This window comes from Nicotiana tomentosiformis, chromosome 2 (assembly GCF_000390325.3).
Source record: "Nicotiana tomentosiformis chromosome 2, ASM39032v3, whole genome shotgun sequence".
Taxonomy (NCBI): Eukaryota; Viridiplantae; Streptophyta; class Magnoliopsida; order Solanales; family Solanaceae; genus Nicotiana; species Nicotiana tomentosiformis.
The window spans coordinates 190,318,444-190,342,022 of NC_090813.1; the positions used below are offsets into that span (position 1 = coordinate 190,318,444).

Consider the following 23,579-nt stretch of genomic DNA (forward strand, 5'->3'; position numbering starts at 1 on the left):
TGTACTGTATAACACATAAAAGTTTAATGCATAGGAAAACAATCTGAGTGATCCATCAATCGCGACATAGATATCAATTGCATGTTAAGCCGAACACAAAGAATATTTTTCAAAACCAAATTTCCTACAAGTTTTGTTGAACCCTCGTTGGTGGCTACAACATTGCTTCCATCAGGCGAAGCAACAGGACATCTATATATTTTTCGCACATTATTCAATAATTTTAACAAACTCTCATATGATTAGATGCCCATGTGTCAATGATTCTTTATGATCTTTCATTTTAGTTTCAATATGTTAGTTTTTGAGGTTATGCCACCTTTGAATCTTAGTATTCAGTGGGCAACAAAGAAATATAAAGATGAAAACAGAGAGACACGATGTGATCAAATACTAGGTTTAAGTGATTATTTCCTTCTTTGCTTAATCACCTCTACTTCCTTTACTTCACGTCATACTTACACACAAGCACATATCCCTTTCTTAAAACTAATGACTTATGTTACTCTTCTAACACCTTTTATAGAATGAATAACTTTAAATAGAATGATCGTATGAAATATTAAGAGAAAGGGATTGAAAAAAAAATTAATGACTTATATTACTCTTCTAACACCTTATATAGAAGGGGAAATGCATAAGTACCCCCGACCTATTGTCGGATTTCCAACTACACACTTTATCTTTGTGGGGGTCCTATTATCCACCTGAACTATTTTGAAGTAGAACAAATTCACCCTTAAAATACCACAAACAGATTTTTGTTAGGCGGTGAACCACACTCGCTTGACACGTGGCATTTCATTAAATTTTTTATTTATTTCTTATTCTCTTCCTCATTTTTGTTCTTTTTTCCCTTCTCTTTTCTCTATTTGATTTCTGTCACCTAACTAAGCTGAACAACAAGGATTCACCCTAATGTCTTCAATCAGTGACTTCATTTTTCTTTTTTGCTGTTATGCTTGGCTTAAGGTCTTTAATGGCTATTGTGGTTGAGGGTTTTGGATGGTGGTTGTGGGCGGCGTAATCAAAATTAAAAGGTGAGTGATGGTGAACGATCTGAGTATATATGTGCTGCTGAGTTAGAAAAAAGATTCTCAGGGAGAGTGAAATACACATGCTCTGCCACATATGCCTTTAGGGTGCAAATAATTCTATTTCAAAATAGTTCAGGGGGTAATAGGACCCCGTAAAGATAAAGTGTGTAGTTGGAAATCCGACTATAGGTCAGGGGGTACTTATGCATATTCCCTATATCGAATGAATAACTTTAAATAGAATGATCATAACAAATATTAAGAGAAAGGGATTGGGAAAAAAAATCAAAACAAATCGCCAGCAGTGGTACCTTGCCTTCTCTTCTATTACATAACTGTATCTATATTCATTCTATTTTTTTTTCACTGCATATAATGGAGTCATTGATTTGTTATGTATGTGAAGGGAAATCAAGTGAGTTACGATCAAGCGGACTCAATATTGTTGGCGCCATGGGGAGGCACCGGTGGATCAGAATGGAATTACATGCTGAAAAGTCCTATTAAAGACATATTGATTGCTCACGGAGATGTTATAGACTCCATCATGTTCAAAAGCATTACTGAACAAGGTACTACCATCGACTCACCAAAGTTTGGTGGGGATGGAGGTCGAAGAGACAAGGTAAGTCCAAAAATATTGTGGTCAACATATTTATTTCTCATAATTGTCACGAGTTTATTTTGCGTCATATCATTGCAATGAGCTTAAATTATGTAAAAAAAATAATTATTAAGATAATTAAACCAGTTATAGCAGGTTATTCGTTTATCTTACAACTTTCAAGTTACCTTATCAGACTATTGATATGAAAAATCACGTTGTAGGTCAACTTAATATGTTAGTGTAGCAACCTTTTGCAATTTTAGTACACACAGTGTAAAATTTATAGTTATATAAGTATCTTTCAAGTCAAAGATATGAATGAACCCGTTGCTTTATATTTAAGTTTGCTGCTTCCTTTGCATGGGGAGGATTCAACTAAGTGTCCAAATTTGCTTTAGGTCAGAGATTTTGAATCCTAATATGACATTCTTGCACTTTCTGAATTCTTTTCAAAATTCCCGACTCTGCTACTTATTTAACCGATATGTAATTTGCAACAATCTCAGGTTGTTATTGAGGCAACTCCATTGGAATATTTAACAGGTATCAAGGGGACATTTGGATGTTTTTACGGCCATTCGGTTATAAAATCTCTTTGTTTTATAACTAATGCAAAGAATTATGGACCATTTGGGTGTGAGGCTAGCGGAACCCCATTTTCACTTGTGATGAAAGAAGGTGTAGCTATTGTGGGATTTCACGGGCGTTCTGGGTTGTACCTTGATGCTATTGGTGTTTATTTGCAGAAACTTGCTCCTCCCACTTCAGCAAAGGAACCTATGGTTGAAGACATTGAAATCCGTGACGTATGTTGTGATTATTCTCACCTTCTCGTAATCACCTCTACTTCTGTTTCTTCACTTCATACTTCAGCAAATGAACCTGAAGCTAAAAATATTGAGGCAAATGAACCTATGGTTGAAGAAATTGAAATCCATGACGTCTATACTACTTTTTATCTTAATAGCATGAATCGGATAAATTTTATTTCTCGTTTGTTTTATTTTATTTCTTTCCGATTAATTGTGACTTTATACACTAAACCAACATATGCATGCCATGTGTGTGCACATAAAGTTCTTTCACTTAATATATATTCTTTCGTTATTAAATCGCTCGACCATTATAAGTTAGTATGATTTGGTATAAATACCGAGTATGAACAAGTTTTTGCTACCAGAGACATGTGCATTCACTATTTTATAACAAAGAATAGGAACTTATTGATAGAATTATAAACTTCTTGTTGTAAGAATAAAGAAAAAAACATCTAAACATTATAAAGCTTATCAATCATGTTTAGTTATGATATTCAAGAGATGTGTTTATATGTTTGACATTTACCTCTATTCATCTCTTCTTCGGAATGGTTAGAAAAAATCTTCACTAAATTGTCCACCCCCTTTTTTAGTGCACAATGTAGTAAATTGAGGGTGGGTGGGGTGGGGTGGGGTGGGGGGAACACCAACTGAACATATTCTTTTAATACAGTTGAACATATGCATAGTAAACCATTTTCTTGACATGCTTATTTTGGATACATGACCAGTTGCTCAAACTCTAAGAACATAATATATAGAGAATTAACTGTCTTTCTTTGTGAGAAATTGATATAACGTTTGATCTTTTGGCAGGTGTCGGTTTCTACTCTTCGCAAGGACACTCTCAATGTTCTGGATTTCATAGAGAGCTTAAAGACTGAAGAAAATCAAAAAACTGTTGATGTGGATCTAACTGAAAAGCTGATATTTGAGCTGGACTTCCTCCTCCTGAATCTCCATCATCTTTCCAAGTATCGTGCGGAACAACTTTCTCCATTCATGACCGAATATGAGATTCTTAAGAATGTATGTGGCAACATAAGAGATTTCCATGAGTTGATAGTGAATGGTTGCGTTGGGCATGAGATTGTTGAATATGTCTTACCTCAGTTTCAACTAATGGTTGAGAGAGTAGGACTCTTCCTATGGCATAATCAAATTGGTGGACACTCTCGCCTCTTAAAGCTAGCACATCTATTCTTGGAGATTATTCCAACTCATTTGGAGGTTATGCACATATGTTTTAAAAATATAAAAGCTTCAACGTCAACAGAAGTTGGACGTTGTATTAAGCTGCTATTGGAAACCTCTCCATACATTCTTGGAGGATATCTGATTCATTTACAAGACCACATGGTAAATGTTAGTACCGCTAGCACTTCAGGGGCTCGAAATATTCATGTCATGATAGAGTTCCTATTAATAGTTCTTACTGATATGCCCAAGGAGTTTATTCATCATGACAAATTGTTTGATCTCTTGGCACATGTTGGAGAACTTATCAGGGAGGTATCAACTCTTGTTCGCGACTTAGAAGTAAATTCAAGAAATGAAGAGAGTACTAATAGAATAAACCATGCGACTTTGGACTTGATGGAAAATATTGAACTCCTGAAAGGAGATCTCAAACATGTTTACTTAAAAGCCCCAGACTTGTCTCAACTATGCTTCCCCATGAGTGATGGATCACTCTTCATGCATCTTCTACTTAGACACTTAAATGATTTGCTCAATTCCAATGCTTATTCAGTTGCTTTGATAAAGAATGAAATTGGACTGGTGAAAGAAGATCTAGAATTCATAAGATCTATCTTTGTGCATGTTAAACAAGAATTGTATAAAGATCTCTGGGCACGTGTTTTAGATTTGGCATATGAGGCAAAAGATGTCATTGATTCAATTATTGTACGAGATAATGGTCTCTTACATCTTATTTTCTTACTTCCCTTTGCCATAGAAAAGATCAATCTTATCAAAGAAGAAGTCTCCAATTTACTTGAGAAGATTCCGAAGAACAGGAGCCTCATTGTTGTGAAGTCTCCCCCCAAACCAGTTGAAAGCAAGTCATCATCAGCGGAGCAAATAACCGTAGGTTTTAAAGAGGAGACAAATTGGATAATTAGGAATCTCACCAGTGGACCAAAAATGCTAGATGTTATTTCGATCACTGGTATGCCGGGATCAGGTAAAACTACTTTGGCATACAAAGTGTATAGTGATAAGTCAGTTTCTAGTCATTTTGACATCCGTGCATGGTGTGCAGTCGATCAAAAATATGACGAGAAGAAGTTGTTGGAGAACATTTTTAATCAAGTTACTAGCTCAGCTTCGAAATTCGGTAAAAATATTGATGTTGCTGATGAGTTACGGAAACAACTATTTGGGAAGAGGTACCTTATTGTCTTAGATGACTTGTGGGATAACACAACATGGGATGAGTTGACAAGACCTTTTCCTGAAGTTGAGAAAGGAAGTCGAATTATTTTGACAACTCGAGATAAGAAAGTGGCTTTGCACGCACAATGCCACAGTGATCCTCTTGACCTTCGATTGCTAAAACCAGAAGAAAGTTTGGAGTTATTACAGAAACGGGTCTTTGGAAAAGAAAGTTTCCCTGATGAACTATTGGATGTTGGTAAAATAATAGTCCAAAATTGTAAAGGGCTTCCCTTGGTGGTTAATCTGATCGCCGGAGTCATTGTTGGGAAGGAAAAGAAAAAGACTGTTTGGCTTGAAGTTCAAAATAATTTGCATTCCTTCATTTTCCAGAATGAAGTGGACGTGATGAAGGTTATAGCATTAAGTTATGACCATTTACCAGATCCCCTAAAGCCGTGCTTCCTATACCTTGCAAGTTATCCGAAGGACAAAGCAATTTTATTTGAAGCTTTGAGAAGATTATGGTGTGCCGAAGGATTTGTGGAACAGACAGAGATGAACAGTGTGGAAGAAATGGTTGAGGTTTATCTGGATATTTTAATTTCTAGTAGCTTGGTAATTTCTTTCAATGAGATAGGTAAATACTGGACTTGTCAAATTCATGATCTTGTGCATGCCTTTTGTTTGATAAAAGCAAGAGAGGAAAAGTTGTTTGGCTGGATACGTTCAAGTGCTCCATCATCTTTTTCTTCAGATTTGATGCCACCTCAGATGACCATTTATTATGATAAGGGGCACTTTGGGCATATCAATTTTTTCCTATTCGATTCAAAAAAGAAAAGGCATTCTGGTAAACACCTATATTCTTTGAAGATAACTGGACACAAGCTGGACAATCGTCTTTATGATATATGTCACCTAAGACACTTGAGGCTTCTTAGAGTGTTGGAATTGTATGGCTCTTTTATCAAGGTGAAAGATTCTTTGCTCAATGAAATATGCACATTGGTTCATTTGAGGTACTTAGACATTTGTACAGAAGTTAAATCTCTGCCTTTGTCTTTTTCAAACCTCTGGAATCTGGAAACTCTGCTGGTGAAAAACGACGGACCGCCCTTGGTACTAGTGCCGACAATTTGGAATCTTGTAAAATTGCGAGTGCTGGTCATAGATGAGTGTTTATTTAATTTGGATACAGATGAACCAATACTGGTAGCAGACAACTCAAAGTTAGAGAACTTGAGAATATTAGCGGGACTCAAGCTTTCCTATTCGAAAGACACAGAGGATGGTTTCAAAAGGTTTCCCAATCTTCAACGGCTTAAATTTAATCTCAAGGAATCATGGGATTGTTCAACAGAGCTATATTGGTTCCCGAAATTGGACTTCCTTAAGGAACTGGAATTCCTCAAAGTAAAGTTTGAAAGTTCAAATACAAATGATATTGCGCTCTCTGTATCGACAAGTCGGCTGTGGGATTTTCACTTCCCTTCTAGTTTGAAACTATTGAGTTTTCTTGAGTTTCCTCTGACATCTGATTCACTATCAACAATAGCAAGACTGCCCGAGCTTGAAGAGCTGTACCTTGTAGCCGCAATCATCGAGGGGAGAGAATGGAACATGGGGGAGGAAGACACCTTCCAAAAACTCAAATGTTTGACATTGCAGCGAGTGACTCTTGCTAAGTGGGAGGTTAGAGAGGAATCCTTTCCTGCGCTTGAGAAATTACAACTGTTGGAATGTCCTAATATTGAGGAGATTCCGCCTAGTTTTGGGGATATTGGTTCATTAAAAAGTATCGAACTATGGACGTGCCCTCAACTTGAAGATTCCGCTTGGGAAATTAAGCAATATGTTGAAGATATGATGGGAGAAGACAGGATTCAGGTCCTTGTTCGGAATGAGTCTTGAATACTCTTACCTTGGGAAAAATATGTGAGTATAGATGAATTTATTACCTCCTTTATTTCATTTTACGTGGCGGACATTGATCAGTATAATTTTCTTTGCAGAGAGCATGTAAGGAATACATCCAGCTTTAGAGGCTAAAGATGAATCCTCAGACATCTATTGCATTCTCCCTGCTATTTCCCTCCTTTTCTTATACTTTGTATAATGTATTGATATCAATTATTACTATAGGACTTTTGTCTAATTTCCCCACTTTTTTCTTCATGGAGTTGAGACTCTGTATCTTTGATCAAGATGTTTCAGTAGGTGCTGCTGTACAACATTTGGCCTCATGTGATAACAGTAAGTGTTTTTAAAAATCCTCTTGTGCCTATTTATACATCAATGCAGGATATCCCATCGCAAGCTTCAGACAAATTGGTGCAAGAAAAATGTACTAATCCTAATGTGAGTGGGAAAGATGCAGTATTGCACTCAAGCAAGAATTCCACTATGAAAAAGAAGTTTAAATTGAGTATTACAGCTACTGGTAGTTGGGATAATATAAGGGGGAAGATGAAAAAATTGATCCAGATGTGCAAGAGCCACTAAGCTATCACCTCCTTCACTGATAAATTGTGCTTTCAATACCTTCTGCAGACTGATCCATGGCTATCACCTCCTTCACCGATGAGCACGCTTCTCCTTCAAAAATCTTAAAAAGTATTGAATTTGTCGAGGGTAATGGAGGTGCTGGTAGCATCAAGAATATCAACTTTCCTAAAGGTTAGTCTTGGGAATGTGGAAGCCTATCTCCTTAGCGTTCTGAGAAATGTTATTTTCAAGCTCAATGAAGGTTGAGCAGTAAACGGATGGTGGTTCCATCTCTAAGGTGATAAGCGCATACTACATGGAGGGTGATTTCAAGTTCAAGGAAGACGTACAAAGTTGTGGGAATGTACAAAGCAGCGGAAGCCTATCTCTTGATGCATATATACACTTAGTGTTCCGAGAAATGCTATCATAATATGGACTAATCATGTTGGAGTCTTGATGTTGAATACTTATACAGACGATAAATTCACTCTAACATAACAGAGAAGAAAGGGTAGATGGTGGTGCAATTTCAGCTGTAATGAAGAAAATTCAAATTCTCCAGCCTTTGTACCTACCGCGGTGGCTGCCAGTGTTAAGCAACAAGTTGATGCACATGGATGGGATGAAAAGAAAAAGAAGTACAGGTGGATGAATTTGCAACAAGTGCAGCTGTAGTTTCTGTTGCAGCTAGCTCTACATTTTTAGATAACTTAGCTGCTACTCTTGCTCCGCTAGCTCTACATTTCTTATTTGGCATGGCTTGAATTGTTTGCATATCATATGTTACTCCTCAAGTCCAGATAAAGATCATATCCTAAAGAAATGCAGTCGATCGAAGCATCCACGTATGCTGCAAATGGTATGCATCCTTCAATGCCATTTATTCATTGTAGGCGAGAGCAATGATGATAAGTTGTGAATACAATCCAACGATAATAAATAAAAGAGGCAGACTAATAATGCTTTTCCATTATTACTATTCTCTTAGAGATTCATAGTACTGCTTTCTGCCAGCATACTTGTTGCTATAAGTGACATAATTTTTACCTACTATAGAATGGACAGTCCAACAAATATCGTTGAAGAAATCGAATCATGATTATTTATCCATGTTATCTTAAAGATGTGTGGGAAGATGAACTATAAATATCGCAACAAGTTTCAAGCCCGATATAAAGGATGTGTGAGAAATCTGATTCCGGAGATCACAGAATTACAAATGGAGACTGAAACTAATGTAATGTGATGAATTCCTCATTGCGATAACTTTGTAATTTCGGAGCAATTTTATCAATAGAAAGCAAACAATAGTAAAACATCAGAATGCTGTCTTGACAAGAGCCAACAAATAGCAGATGCTAAAAGTTCAAGAAATGGAATTCCATGTTGCAAGGACATGATGAAATGCACTTGAGATGCATTGTCTCCAAAGGGGCAGTCTCTGATCCTCAATTTACGGAGACTTTCACAACCAGAGAGCACGTAGTGGAGGATTGGTTCTGGAGTAAAGAAAATTGGTTCTGGAGCACGTAGTCACAGAATGCGGGATGTTTTGTGGACCGAGCTACCCTTTAAATATCCATCTTCGGACATCACAAGATGTTAAACACCACTCTATTGCTATTCAACATTTACAGGTTTCAATAATTCAAATTCATTAAACTACTTATAATATTAAACTTTGATTTGATATTTTTCTCTATTGGACTAATTTTTTAACTATTAGTTTAAATTTCGCTTGCACTATCACCAATATAATACACAGGTCAATTATAATTTTAATTAATCGCAGTTTCTGCTTTAATTTCTAAAGTCAGGCTGGACTTTTTGCCCTCTGGAATGGCTAAGCAATCACGAAGATGAACCAAAGGAAAATACATGCATAGTATCATCAACTGTTGAAAATGTCATTTGGAATTTTGCATTTTGATTTTGTAAGAGATTTTTGCCAGTTGGTGTCAATGCTACGTTGTTATCTTAGTTTGTTAGTTACTTTGACTATTTGCTTTTTTAGTTTGTCACTTTCTATAATTTTTTTTCCTGGAATGGGGTCAGAGATTTTTGTCAGTTGGTGTCAATATTGTTACGTTGTTATCAATCTGTCAGGAGGGTGAATGATAGGCTGTTGATTATTTAGCTAGTGGTTAATGGGTTCACTTTTAACTGAACGAGGAGGTTAAAAGGCGCTTCTGGGAGGATTTGGACGAGGTTCTGCGTGGTATCCCGCAGTCCGAGAAGATTTTCATAGGGGTGACTTTAATGGTCATGTTGGGGAGACGGCTAGGGGTTATGACGAGGTGCATGGTGGTTCGGTTTCGGGGTTAGGAACGAGGGAGGTACTTCGTTGTTGGATTTTGCTAAAGTTTTTGGCTTGGTGCTAGCTAACACGATTTTTTAGAAAAGGGAGGAACACTTGGTCACTTTTCGGATTAGGGTTGCCAAGACTCAGATTAATTATCTTCTCCTTGGGAGAGGTGATAAGGGCCTTTGTACGGATTATAAGGTTATCCCAAGTGAGTGTCAGTTGACGCAGCATAGGCTCTTGGTACTTGGAGGTCAAGGGTGCAAGGAAGAAGAGAGCAGTGTACGGTCAACCTAAGATCAAGTGGGGAGCCTTGACTAAGGGTAAGGCTAAGGAGTTGGGGGAGAAGCTATTGGCTATGGGGGCCTGGAGGAGTAGTGGGGAAGCAAGTAGTATGTGGACCACGACAGCGAACTACATTAAGAAAGCTGCTAGGGAGGTGTTAGGGGTGTCGAAGGGTTACTCGGATGGCCACAAAAGGGGATTGGTGGTGGAATGGGGAGGTTCAAGGAAAAGTAAAATCTAAGAAAGCGGCATATTAGAAGCTAGTGGGAAAAGCAGGCGAGGAAAAATGGAGGTCATATAGGGAGTGTTATAAGAAGGCAAGGAGAGAGGCGATGGTCGCGGTCATGGCGACTAAGACTGCAGCATTTGAAAAATTGTATGAGGGTCTTGGAGGAAAGGAGGGGATAAGAAGTTGTACAAGTTAGCCAAGATTAGGGAGAGGAAGGTTCGAGACTTAGATCGAGTGAGGTACATCAAAGACGAAAACGGTAAGGTATTGGTTGAAGAGGCATGTATCAGGCGTAGATGGTAGGAGCACTTCCATAGACTCTTGAACGAGGAAGGGAATAGGAACATCGTGCTGGGTGAGTTGGAGAACTCAGAGAGTGGGAGAGATTTTGGGTTTTGTAGGCGTATTAAGTGTGAGGAGGTTGATGTGGCAATACGGAAGATGAGTAGGGGTAAGGCAACTGGGCCTGACGAGATCCTGGTGGAATTTTGGAAAGAAGCAGGTAGGGTTGGCCTGTAGTGGCTTACTAGCTTGTTTAACGTAATTTTCAAGACGAAAAAGATGCCCCAAGATTGGTGGTGGAGTTTGATGATTCCGTTGTAAAAAAATAAATGTGATATCCAGAACTGCAACAACTATAGGGGTATCAAGCTGCTGAGTCATACTATGAAGGTTTGGGAGAGGGTGGTGGAGAATAGAGTGAGGATAGGTGTATCTATCTCTGAGAACCAATTTGGATTTATACCGGGGCGGTCAACACAGAAGCCATTCACCTTGTGAGATAATTGGTGGAGTAGTATAGAGAGAGGAAAGAGGACTTGCACATGATTTTCATTGACCTTAAGAAGGCTTATGACAAAGTCCCGAGAGAGGTGCAATGGGGATGTTTGGAAGTTAGTGGAGTCCCGGTAGCGTACATTAGGGTGATTAAGGACATGTACGAAGGTGCTAAGACCCGAGTGAGGACTGCGGGAGGAGACTCGGAACATTTCCCTAATGGAGATGGGGTTGCATCAGGGATCAACCCTTAGCCCATTCTTGTTTGCCCTAGCGTTGGATGTGTTGTCATGACACATACAAGGGAGGGTGCCATGGTGTATGTTATTTGCTGATGACATAGTACTAATTGACGAGTCGCAAGGGGGTGTTAATGCTAGGTTGGAAGTTTGGAGACAAACGTTGGAGTCCAAAGGTTTCAAGTTGAGTCGGTCGAAAACTGAATACTTTGAGCGCAAGTTCAGTGATGTGATGCATGAAGAAGAAGTGGAAGTAAAGATTGATACTCAAGTCATTCCCAAAATATATAGTTTCTAGTATCTTGGGTCTATAATCCAAGGTAACAGGGAGATTGACGAGGATGTTACTCACCGTATTGGAGCGGGTTGGATGAGATGGTGGCTAGTTTCGGGGGGTTTATGTGATAAGAATGTGCCGCCTAAACTTAAGGGCAAATTCTACAGGGTGGTGGTTAGACTGGCTATATTGTATGGAATTGAGTCTTGGCCCATCAAGAAGTCCCATGTCTAGAAGATGAGCGTAGCTGAAATAAGAAAGTTGAGATAGATGTGTGGACATACCAGGAAAGACAAGATTATGAATGAAGTTATTAGGGATAAGGTGGGATTGACATCCGTGGAAGACAAGTTGTGGGAGTCGAGGTTGTGATGGTTTGGACATGTGATAAGGAGAAACATAGATGTCCCGGTCAGAAGGTGTGAGAGGTTGACCATAGCGGGCTTGGGGAAGGGCAAGGGTAGGCCAAAGAAGTATTGGGGAGAGGTGATTAGGCAAGACATGTCGGTGATTCACCTACCGAGGACATGACTAACGATAGGAAGGTGTGGAGGTCGATGATTAAGGTGATGGGTTGACAGGCAGTTATGAGTTTCTCCTAGGCTTCCCAATAGTACTAGTAATATTATTGAGTTTGGTTGAAAGATACTTTCTTCTAGTTTGTTATTATATCTGGTACTTAGCAACCACGTCCATTGTTTTTGAAAATTACTACTGGAAATTGTTGCTCCCTGATTGTTACTATTTGATGCTACTTTTCTCCCCTTTTACTGGAAATTGCTGCTCCCTGATTGTTACTATTTGATGCTACTTTTTCTCCCCTTTTTCCTTATCGTATTTTGTCTCCCTCTTCTTTATTTCTTCCTCCTCTTTCTTCGTCTTCTTCTTCTCCCCTTTTCTTCCTTTCCACCTTTTCTTGAACCAAGGATCTCTCGGAAACAACCTCTCTACCTCTCCAGGTAGGGATAAGGTCTGCGTACACACTACCCTTCCCAGACCCCACTTGAAGGATTATACTGGGTATGTTGTTGTTGTTATTATTGTTGTTGTTTTCTTTGTATTCACGCTGATAATTATTTTCAGCATTCTCACCACCTACAATTTCTTTTTCCTCTTTAATATGAGGCCAACGCTCTTGCGCCCTTAATGTTGCTCAACAGAGGTGGAGTCAGGATTTCAACCTTATGAGTTTTAGAATTTTAGAACGAGTACTTAAAGTACTAATGACTGGGTTCTACATTTAAAATATGTACATATCCAGTAGCTCGGCTTGTGCCTCCATCCCTGTTTCTCAATCACCCGACTCAATCGTTGCACTAAATCAAAATGAGGTGAGACTAGTTTTGATATCACTTCATTACGAACTTGTGTGACGTTGATCATAAAAGCTAACACATGAGGTGAAGAGTTGTGAAAGTTTATATTCCATAATAGTTTCGCTGCTTTAGGTATGCCAAAATTGAGCGCGTTTGGTCTATGTCAAGATATTTAACGAACTCTGTTTGTTAAATTTAGCGAACTTTTAGAAAAGAAGATTTAGGCAGAAACACTAGGAAGTCCTGTCAAATTTCAGAAATTGCAACACTAAAAACTACACCACGCATCAGGAGTAGGGCAAAATGGTAGAAAATGCACCACAAAATACAATACTAGCCACAAGAAATAGACCGAAATAACAGAAACTGTAAAAATTGCATCTCCAACTACGAGTTTCTCTTTAGTTATTTTTTTTTTATTTATTGTTCCCGTTAATTTTACGACGAGAGTTTGTTAGATATATCGACAGTACTCACTTTTAACAAACTCAAGGAAACTACTCGGAAGCATATTTAAAAGACTATTTCAAATTTGGTGTCCAACCATATTTTTGTCATTTCCTCCCTAACATAAATTATCTGTTGCCTCTTCTCCTCCACCCGAATTTTGCATTTTAATTTTGTAAGTTTTTGTACTATTTCTACTTTGATTTTTCGCTTTCTTAGTTTGTTAATTGATACAACGTTTTTACCTGAAATGGGGTCAGAGATTTTTGCCAGTTGTTAATGTTAAAACAATATTTTTTTAATGTTACGTTGTTATTAATCTGGCATTCTTATCTTTATTTTTTTCTATTGTTTTCTTTGTATTCACACTGATAATCTTCAGCATTCTCACCACTGACAATTTCTTTTCCTCTTTAATATGAGGCCACCACTCTTTCTTGCTAAGCGTTACTGCGGCGAGGTGAGACGAGACTAGTTTTGATACCATTCGATCGCGAACTTGTCTGACTTTGATCACAAAAGCTAATGCATGAGGTTAAGAGTTGTGAACTAGTTATAAGCTTATATTCCTCAATTGTTTTGCTGCTTTAGGTTTGCCAAAACTGAGCATGTTTGATAGAGATTTAAAGAACTCTATTTATTAGATTGAGCGGGAACTCTGATAAAAAAAGATTTAAGCAGAAACACTGGGAAAACAATGTCAAATTTTGGAAACTGCAATGCCAAAAACTGCATCACACATCAGAAAAAGGAAAACAAAAGTAGGAAATGTACCACTAGCCTCATGAAATCATACTATATTAGAAGTGAAAAGCTCCTAACTCAATATTGAATTATCAAAATGTCCACCAAAAGTTGGTGGACTTTTATACCCTTAGTTTTATTATACTCCTTAGCAGCTAAACTATTGTATAAAAAGGTAAAAATATTTCATAAGGAATACCCTTTATCGTGATAATGGTATTTAGTCTCTTCAATTTCTTATCATTATTATGCTCTTGAAAACCATCACCTACTTAAATCTACTACAAATAAGCCGTGATAGATAAGTCATTGATTGATAATGTTTTTATTCTAATAATGCTTAATTTTCATTAATGTTCAGGAAAAAATATTATAGTTCCTTCAGAAGTAAAATACGTACAATGTATGAAGTGTTCTTTGAATGTATCTACCGTTTATTACTAGAATTCAGAGCTGAGTATTATGAAATATTAATGTCGTAATTAATAGTTTCATCTTAAACACAAGAAAATATAGGGGTAATGAAGGGCAGATGTTACATTGGTGAAAAGGGAAGAGGAAAAGACAAGGTTGCTTAGATTAAATTGTGGCTTTGTGTCACGACCCCAATTTCCCTCCGTAGGATGTCGTGATGGAACCTAGTCACTAATACTAGGTAAGCCTAACACTTATTGAATTAAAAACTGAATTTAACCATAAACAACTATTAAGCATGAAACTGAAATTTCTATAGTAAGCCAAAAATCCCAAGTGCAATACAATACCCAAAACCAGTAGTACAAGTCATAAGCTCTACTGAGTTTACTAGGAAAATCTTCTAAGTACAATTGTTTTGGAATCAAAATAAACAATACAATATCAGAAGGTAACTTTGAGGCCTGCGAATGTAACGACAGGTTTACCTTGAGTCTCCACAGTAGAACCAAAACAACTAGCTAGGGATCAACCAACTACGGAGTACCTGGATCTGCACAAAAATATGCAGAAAGCGTAGCATGAGTATACCACAGCGGTACCCAGTAGGTATCAAGACTAACCTCGGTGGAGTAGTGACGAGGCACAGTTAAGACACCTACTGGACTAAACAATCTGAACAAGTATGAAGGCGAACTAACAGGGAAACAATGTTAATATAAAGCTAAGCAGAGTAAGGATAACAAAACAACACTCGCAATGAAACACTAGAAACAACGATTGGCAACAAGAAGCAAACAAGTATTAATGTTGCAGAGTAAGCTGAACAGTAAGTCCGGTGAAACCAAATCAAGGGAACAAGTCACATCTCAATAAGAGGAACTGCTTCCACACAAGATTTGCCCAAGGATTTTCTCTGAGGTACTTCACCTCATAGTCACGGGTCCTAGTTCATGAACCCTAATCACTTGGCATCTCGTACTCACATTACCATTTATAACCACACAGACGACTCACGTGCCAAGGGAGTGACAAGATCAAATATCCGCACGGACAATTCACGTGCCAATACTAATAATGACTCATGATCACACGAACAATTCACATGCCAATAGAACAGCTCTCACACAGAAGGCAAGTAAACGAGAGTATATGTAAATGGTCAATAACATCAGGATTCATCTTCTTAAACCGATATGGGTGATAAATTATGTGTATGCTTGTGCAAGTGTTCTATCACAATTCAAGTCAACATGTCAGAGTAGAGACAATTGATGGCACATAAAAAATGATCACCACAAAATGTACAAGGTATAGCTCACACAAGGTAGGCACACTACTACATAGATATTAACAATAACAAGGCCTCAGGCCATAATAAGTCATCACAAATCATTCCCCAATATAGCCCACCTTGTTTTGCCATGTGTGAAACAATAAAGTAAATACTCGCCTTGTTTTGCCACACGCGCATAATAATATTTCCACCTTGTCTTGCCACATGCGCAAAACCACATATATAACCCGACTTGTCACGCCACATGTGCAAATATCAACAATAACAACAACACGGACAACTCAAGCGCGAAAACCTCGACAAGCCTCTCAACAATACCACATGTGCCAACAACATAACAACACAATAAAATGACTTTCACCATATGTGCCCATATGCCACAATATTTCTTCAAAACGATTTCAATACCACAACCACACATAGCCCTCGTCTCAACAACACGGAGTACAACAACAACAACAGCAATAACACGGGAGTACGGCAAGTAAACCAATACAAGAATTACAAAACACAAAGAAACGAAAGAAACGAGCTCACAATGCAAGACACGATATGTAATAATGGTTTCAAAAAGTATAGCTCAACAAGGGGAGAGATAATGTATAACAATGATTCTACAAAAGTGCAACTCGACGATGAGAGAGATAGCATGAATCAATGATTCCAAGTAAGGATAAGGCAACTAAGAAAGGTATAACAAAGCTTCAATTAAAGTTAAGCAATCACGGAAGAGATAATAATAACTTCAGTCAATGTTAAGCAATTACGAAAAAGTTAATAATAACTTCAATTAAGGTTAAGCAATTACGGAAAATATAATAATTAATTCAATTAAGGTTAAGCAATTACAGAAAGATAGCATGGCAATTAAAGGGGCGACAACTTTAATTAAGGCACATAAGAGTTTATTGGCAACAAGGGTAGAACATGAATCAATCAACTCCAAATAAGACATGTAAGGGTGAATTTAGTAAATGGAGAATTTAACATGATAAGATTACTTCATTTTTAGCATACAAACCTAAGAGCCTACAATGGTCAAATTCTCACAAATAAGTCAGAGTACGTACTCATCAGCTCGCGTACATTACCTTCACATGACACAATTAGCACAAATGACTCAAATCATAAAGGGTAGTTCCCCACACAAAATTAGGCAAGATACTTACCTCAAAGAAGCTAGACCGATACTCTAATATGACATTCTCGTGTGAAATAACCTCTGGACGGCTCAAATCTAGTCAAAATAACTCCATATCATAAATAAAACTCATAGGAAATAATTCCGGATAATAAAGCTTCGATCTTGAAAGAGAAATAAAAGTTAACTCAAAAAGTCAACCCCGGGACTGCGTCTTGGAACCCGACCAAAATTAAAAAATCCGAACATCCATTCAACCACGAGTCCAACCATACCAAAATTACTCAAATCCTATCACAACTCGACCTTCAAGTCCTCAAATTAAAGTCTAGGAAGTTTTTATAATTTTTCCCAAATTTTCCAAACCAAAATACTAATTAAATGATAAAAATAAAGATTAAATCATGAAATAAAATCAAATACGGGTAAAGAACACTTACCCCAATCCAACATGCGAAGAGCCCCTCAAACATCGCTCAAATTCGAGGCCTTCAACTCAAGATATGATAAAAATGGCCAAACACTCGAATTAGAGTTAATATATTTTCTACCCAGTGATTAATACATCGCGATCGCGGAACATTCCTCGCGATTACGAAAACAAAAAATGAAGGCTTCCAAAATTTGCTTCGCGAATGCGACATAAAGGTCGCGAACGCGATGACTAAATCTTCAAACTCTACGCGATCGTGGACCACTGTATGCGAATGCGAAGACAAAGGCCTTCTAGCCTTCACGAACATGACCACCTCTTCGCGACCGCGAAGAACAATTACTGCCTGCCTCCAAATACACTATGCGAATGTGAGGCCTCTGACGCGAACGCGATGAAGAGAAACCAGATGACAGAACCAACACTTCAACACATGGGGAAATGGTCTGTGGCCCATCCGAAACACACACGGGGCCCCGTACGAACATACCACTAGTTCCATAACATAACGCGGACCTACTCGAGGCCTCAAATCACGTCAAACAACGTCAAAACTATGAATCAAACTTAATGAGCTTTCAACTTCCACAACTCGCGCTGAATCATATCAAACCAACCCGAAATGACGTCAAATTTTGGATGCAAGTTCCAAATGACACAACGGGACTATTCCAACTCTCGGAATCGCAATCCGGGTCTGATACCAATAAATTCAACTCCCGGTCAAACCTCTCAACCTTCCAAACCTTCAAGTTTCAATATTTTTGCCAAAATGCATAAAATAAACCTACGAACCTCCAAATCCAAATCCGGAAACATGCATAAGTCCAAAATTATCATACGAAGCTATTAGAATCATTAAAATAACATTTCGGAGTCGTCTGCACAAAAATCAAATTCCGGTTAACTCTTACCGCTTAAGTTTCTAAATCATGAAGTGTCCTTCCAAATTGATCCTTAATCATCCGAAAACTAAACTCGACCACACGCGCTAGTCATAACACATAATACGAAGCTGCTCGAGACCTTAAGTCACCGAACAAGATGCTAATTCTTAAAATAACCGGTCGGATCGTTATACTTTATAGACTAATTTCTTGAGAGTCATTCCCATTAGTTTTACAGTGACAATCTACTTTTTGTTGGTTTTAATCTTTTTTGTACTTGTTGTTCGATATGATATAAAGGGTTATAGGAAGCAAAATTTATGGTGGTAACAGTTTTCTTCATGCAATTTGAGAGTTTGACCTAGGTGAGTTAAGGCCAAATATTGCTAGTTTATTTCATTTTTGCCTTCTCATAGGTGTTATTTGTGCATTTGATAGGCTTTTCAAATGATAGGTTGGTCACTTCAATTGTTTTTATTTAAATATCTTCACCATGTTGTCCCTTCTCATCGTCTTCACCATCCACAGTTAATCTTACTTACTTTAAACTTCAGAACTTCTTGCGGATTAACACGTATTCTCAGTGACTTTCAAATTTGAAGCTCTTAGTAGTAATTATTCAACATTGGCTGAATATCTATCAAAGATAGGGTAATTAAAACAGGTCTCTTAAAGAAGATATTCATGGTATATTTTTTATTCATCTTGCCAGAACTTAAGTCTACCACATATTGCTAAAAAAAATGTCTACCACATCATTAGTTTTTAGTGAAAATAATCATTAGATATCACTTCCAATCATATGTCATCATTTTTATTTTTCTCATTCAAGTATTGCAGTGTACTTTAATCAATTGTTTCTTATTTCTTAAAAGTCTAATTTTGCAAGATTGGTTATTATTAGTTTCATCTATCACAAAAAGATGATTTTTGCTTTTGCAAACATGACAAGGTATTAGGAAAAACTAGAAACAAGTACACTATAATGCATATAGGTGAAACACAAAACCAAAATAGGCTCATATTACAAATCGATTTAGCCTAATGTGTACATAATTATATTTGAAAAGAAAGACATCAACATTTGTAATGACCCGACCGGTCGTTTTGAGCATTTGCACTTCTCTTGGTGGTTTGAGGGATGATTAGCTCCATATGATGTATTATGACTTATGTGAATCATTGGTTTAGGTTTTCGGGTGATTCTGAATTAGTTTGGAAGGATGAATTTCATGTTTGAAGCTTTAAGTTGGAAGAGTTGACCAAGTTTGACCTTTTAGTATTTGACCTCAGATCAAAATTTTGTTGGTTCCGTTAGGTCTGGATAGTGCTTTTTGACTTGGGCATAGGTCTGGACTTCGAATTATTATTCCGGGAGTTGGAATAGGTTCGTTATGTCATTTGGAATTTGTATGCAAAATTTGGATTCATTGCATATTGGTTAGGCTTGAATCAGACGCTTGGTTCGAAGTTAGAAGTTTATGAACTTAAGATATTGATCTTGATCGACGATTCGTGGTTTTAATGTTAATATGTGTGATTTGAGGCCTCGAGTAGGTCCATAATATGTTTTGAGACTTGTTGGTATGTTCAGATGAGGTCCCGAAGGGCTCAGGTTAGTTTTGGGGTGGTTTCGGACCATTTCTAGGCCATTTTGAGTTGCTGGTTTTTGTTTACAAAAGTGTGCATCGTAATCACGGACTTTAGGTCACGTTCGCGATGAGTAAAATGGAAAAAGCGCACCTGTGAATCGCCTTCGCAGAGCATTCTTCGCGTTCACGAAGAAGAAATTCTGCTGTCACTGACCCAAAAAGTTATGCTAATGCACTACAATCTATCTAGATGATGTGGGCAAGCTTGTTGGAATTTGTTTATCATGATCACGAAAGGTAAAATTTGAGCTGAAATTTTTTTTGAATCGTGATCGCGATGTTGGGGATCGCGATCAAGAAGAGGGAACCATGACAATGCATTAAAATATCAAATTTCGAGATTTTGAGTTCATTTTAGCATATTTTGAGCTATGGAGCTCGGATTGAGGCGATATTTGAGGCCATTTATTTTTTTTTTTTGGTAAGTAAAAGATTTTATTTACCAAGTATAAGTATTTACACACTAACAAAACTTATACTGACTTCTATCTTTTCTCCTGCTGGACATGAAGCCCCAACTAAGAGTTTTCTATCCTTTCTACACTCCCTCTTCTACATCTCTTCTCTGCTACATTATATTAGGGTACCAATCCAATGTATTCATGATTCATCTAGACTAGGAAACATATTAGCTCTAACATGTATTTCCTGAATGATTAGTCTAAGGATGGCATTAGTAATTCTTCTCTTCTGCTGGAAGATAACACTATTCCTCTCTTGCCAAATATGGTAAACTGCTGCTCCTATCGACATTCTGCATACTGCTGCCCCTCCACTTTTGCCTTTGGCCTTCTTTCCTATCCACTTCAGCTCTTCCTGCCAGTCTAGCTTTGTTCTCTGAATGCCTTGCCATTTTAGGAGCTGCTGCCATATAGTTGCTGATATTTCACATTCAAAGAATAGGTGTTGTAAGGGTTTATTCTCTTTTTGACAAAGTGAACATGTTTTATCTACATTTATCCCCCATCTTGATAGCCTTTGTTTTGTAGCTAGCCTCTCCTGTATCGCCAATCTCAGAATGAAGATCCATTTTGGTAGCCCATGATTATTACAGACTAGTTTCCTCCATGATACCTTCTGAAACTCCCATTGCATAGCTTTGTATATGTGTCTTATAGAGAAGATATCCATCCTATTCACCTTCTCTTCAATATATCCATCAACCTCAAAGTAGTTTCTTGCCTTGAAAATCTGTTAGATGACTCACTATGCACATTTTTGGTTCTGTGCTCCATACAGTGCTCCCTTTTATGTAATATGCATGAATCCATTGGACCCACATCTTTTCCTTCTTTGTACAGATGTTCCACAGGAGCTTGCAAATAGCTGCTTTATTCCACAACTCCACATTGATGAAGTTTAGACCACCTGCTACCTTTGGATTACATAGTTTGTCCCATGCAATCAAAGCCTTTTTGGAAGGTTCAGCAGTTCCTAACCATAAGAACCTTCTGCAGATTGTATCTATAAATTGGATGATCTTCTTAGGCAGAATGAAAATCTGAGCCCAAAAATGTTTGGATTGCAACTAGGACACTTTTGATTAGCATTGCTCTACCTGCATATGACAAAAATTTTATTGTCCAACATTGTATCCTGCTCAGCATTCTATCAATTAAAGGTTCACATTGGACATCTGATAGCCTCTTTGTGCTCAAAGGTACCCCTAGGTATCTGAAAGGTAGTTCTCCCTTGGTATATCCTAGCATGTCCATAATTTGCTTTTGAATCATGTTATTCACTCCTCCAAAGTAAATACAACTTTTGTTTGGGTTTGCAATTAACCCTGAGGCTGCAGTGAAAACTTGGAATTGTTGTACCCTGACTGACTGTATATCCCCTCTACAGAAAAGTAATAGATCATCACCAAATCCTAAGTGCATTAGGTTGACTTTGGCACATTTTGGGTGGAATTTGAATTCTTTGTTCTCCTTCAAAGGCTTCAGTAATCTGCTCAGATATTCCATTGCCATCACAAATAGTACTGGTGATAGGGGATCCCTCTGTCTAAGTCCCTTCCTTGCCTCAAAAAGCTTAGCTGGCTGCCCATTAATTATAACAGAGTAGGCAACTGTATTAATGCACACCATTATCCATTTTACAAATTTCTCAGGGAACCCCAGTAGCTTCATCACTTGCTCAATGTATACCCATTCCACATAATCATATGCTTTTTGCATATCAATTTTGAGCATATATCTTGGCGACATGTTCTTCCTCTCATAACCTTTGACCAATTCATGACTCATAATAATGTTGTCAGTAATCATTCTGCCTGGTACAACGGCTGTTTGGCAGTTATCTGTGGGGTCTGTCATAACTTCATGTAATCTTGCTGTTAGGACTTTCAATATTATCTTGTACAACACTGTGCAGCAAGAGATAAGCCTGAATTCCTTGATGTTAGTTGGGTTCTTTACTTTAGGTATCAAGGTGATAGTGGTACAGTTGATGGCTTTGCACATTTCAGTAGATTCAAAGAATTCCATTACTGTTGTAGTAACATCCTCCCCAATTATGTGCCATGTCTTCTTGAAAAAGTAAGAATTATAGCCATCACATCCAGGTGCTTTGGTATCATCAATGTCTTGTAGAGCTTTCTTCGCTTCCTCTCTAGTAATTGGCTTGATTAGCTGCAGTTGTTGCTGCCTATTAAAAGTGTAGCCATTCTGCATGATTCCTGGGATAACTAGTGGTAGTTGTGGAGCTGCTGTACCAAGTAGTTTTTTGTAGAAACTCAGCATCTCCTCTTCTACTTCAGTGGTACTTTGTAGAATTTGCCCTGTACAATAAATCAACCTGCCAATATGATTCCTTGCTTGTCTGTTTTTCACACAGTCATGGAAATAAGCTGTGTTAGAATCCCCTGGCTTAAGCCATTTGATTCTTGACTTCTGTTTCACAACACTTTCCTCCACTTCCAACCATTTTACCAACTCAACTCTAGCAGCCTTTTCTTGTAATATTTCTTCATTATCCTTTCCTGGAAGTGTCATCTGCATTTGAATGTATTCTAATTTGTTCCTTGCTGCTTGAATCTTGTGTCCAATACTGTTGTATTCTTGGCTGTTCAGTTGCTTTAGATCTCCTTTTAATTTTTTGAACTTGCTCCACACATTAAGCATTGCAGATCCCCTGTACCTCTTTCTCCGGCACTGCTTGACTATATCATCAAAGTCATGGTGGTTTGCTAAACAGTTGAAAAATTTAAAAGGTCGCCTTCCTTCCAGCTTAGTATCATCGATAGTAACTTTTAAAGGACAATGGTATAAGAATCCTGGATTCATAATGATCCCCTCCATGGTAGGCCATTTCTGAATCCACTCTGCATTAACTAGTATTCTATCAATTCTACTATGAACATGATTGTTTGTCCAAGTGAACTTTCTCCCCACTACTCTGAGCTCATCTAGTCCAGTGTCAATTATGAAGTTTTTAAAATCTTTCACCTCTATCTCTTGTACTGGATTCCCCTGCACTCTGTCCTTTATAGACAGAATAGTATTGAAATCCCCCATTATTAAGCTTGGGCCATTGACTCCATTCATAGTTCCCTTCAGATCCTCCCATAGTATCTTCCTGTCTTGTATGTTGTACTTTCCATATACTGCAACAAAGTTAAAATTGATGTTGTATTGTCTCATGCTCACCTTCCCTGTTATATATTGTTCATGAACTTGAATCACCTCAAGCTCCACCTTTGCTTGGTTCCATACTACCCAGATTCTACCTCCTGGTGCCTCATCATAGTTAGCAACCCATTGCCAATTACTGAACACCTTTTTCATTATTGGATCAACATTGTTTG

The 23,579-nt window shown here is 37.8% G+C and overlaps 1 protein-coding gene across 16 annotated transcripts in view; it reads left to right on the top strand.

The window, feature by feature from the left end:
* LOC104107800 (putative late blight resistance protein homolog R1A-3) overlaps window positions 1-23,579 on the top strand; it is a 172,873-nt gene that overhangs the window by 127,309 nt on the left and 21,985 nt on the right. For 9 of the 16 annotated variants that reach the window (XM_070196473.1, XM_070196468.1, XM_070196470.1 and 6 more), the window contains 4 exons: window positions 1,444-1,662; window positions 2,151-2,477; window positions 3,279-6,779; window positions 6,857-8,304. In XM_070196473.1, coding sequence (XP_070052574.1) covers window positions 1,444-1,662; window positions 2,151-2,477; window positions 3,279-6,755 — 4,023 coding nt within the window. In that variant the 3' untranslated portion in view covers window positions 6,756-6,779; window positions 6,857-8,304. Of the gene's footprint in view, window positions 1-972; window positions 1,041-1,443; window positions 1,663-2,150; window positions 2,478-3,278; window positions 6,780-6,856; window positions 8,305-23,579 lie in introns of those variants that run through there. The other 7 variants (XR_011414464.1, XM_070196479.1, XM_009616703.2 and 4 more) reach the window with 7 other exon arrangements.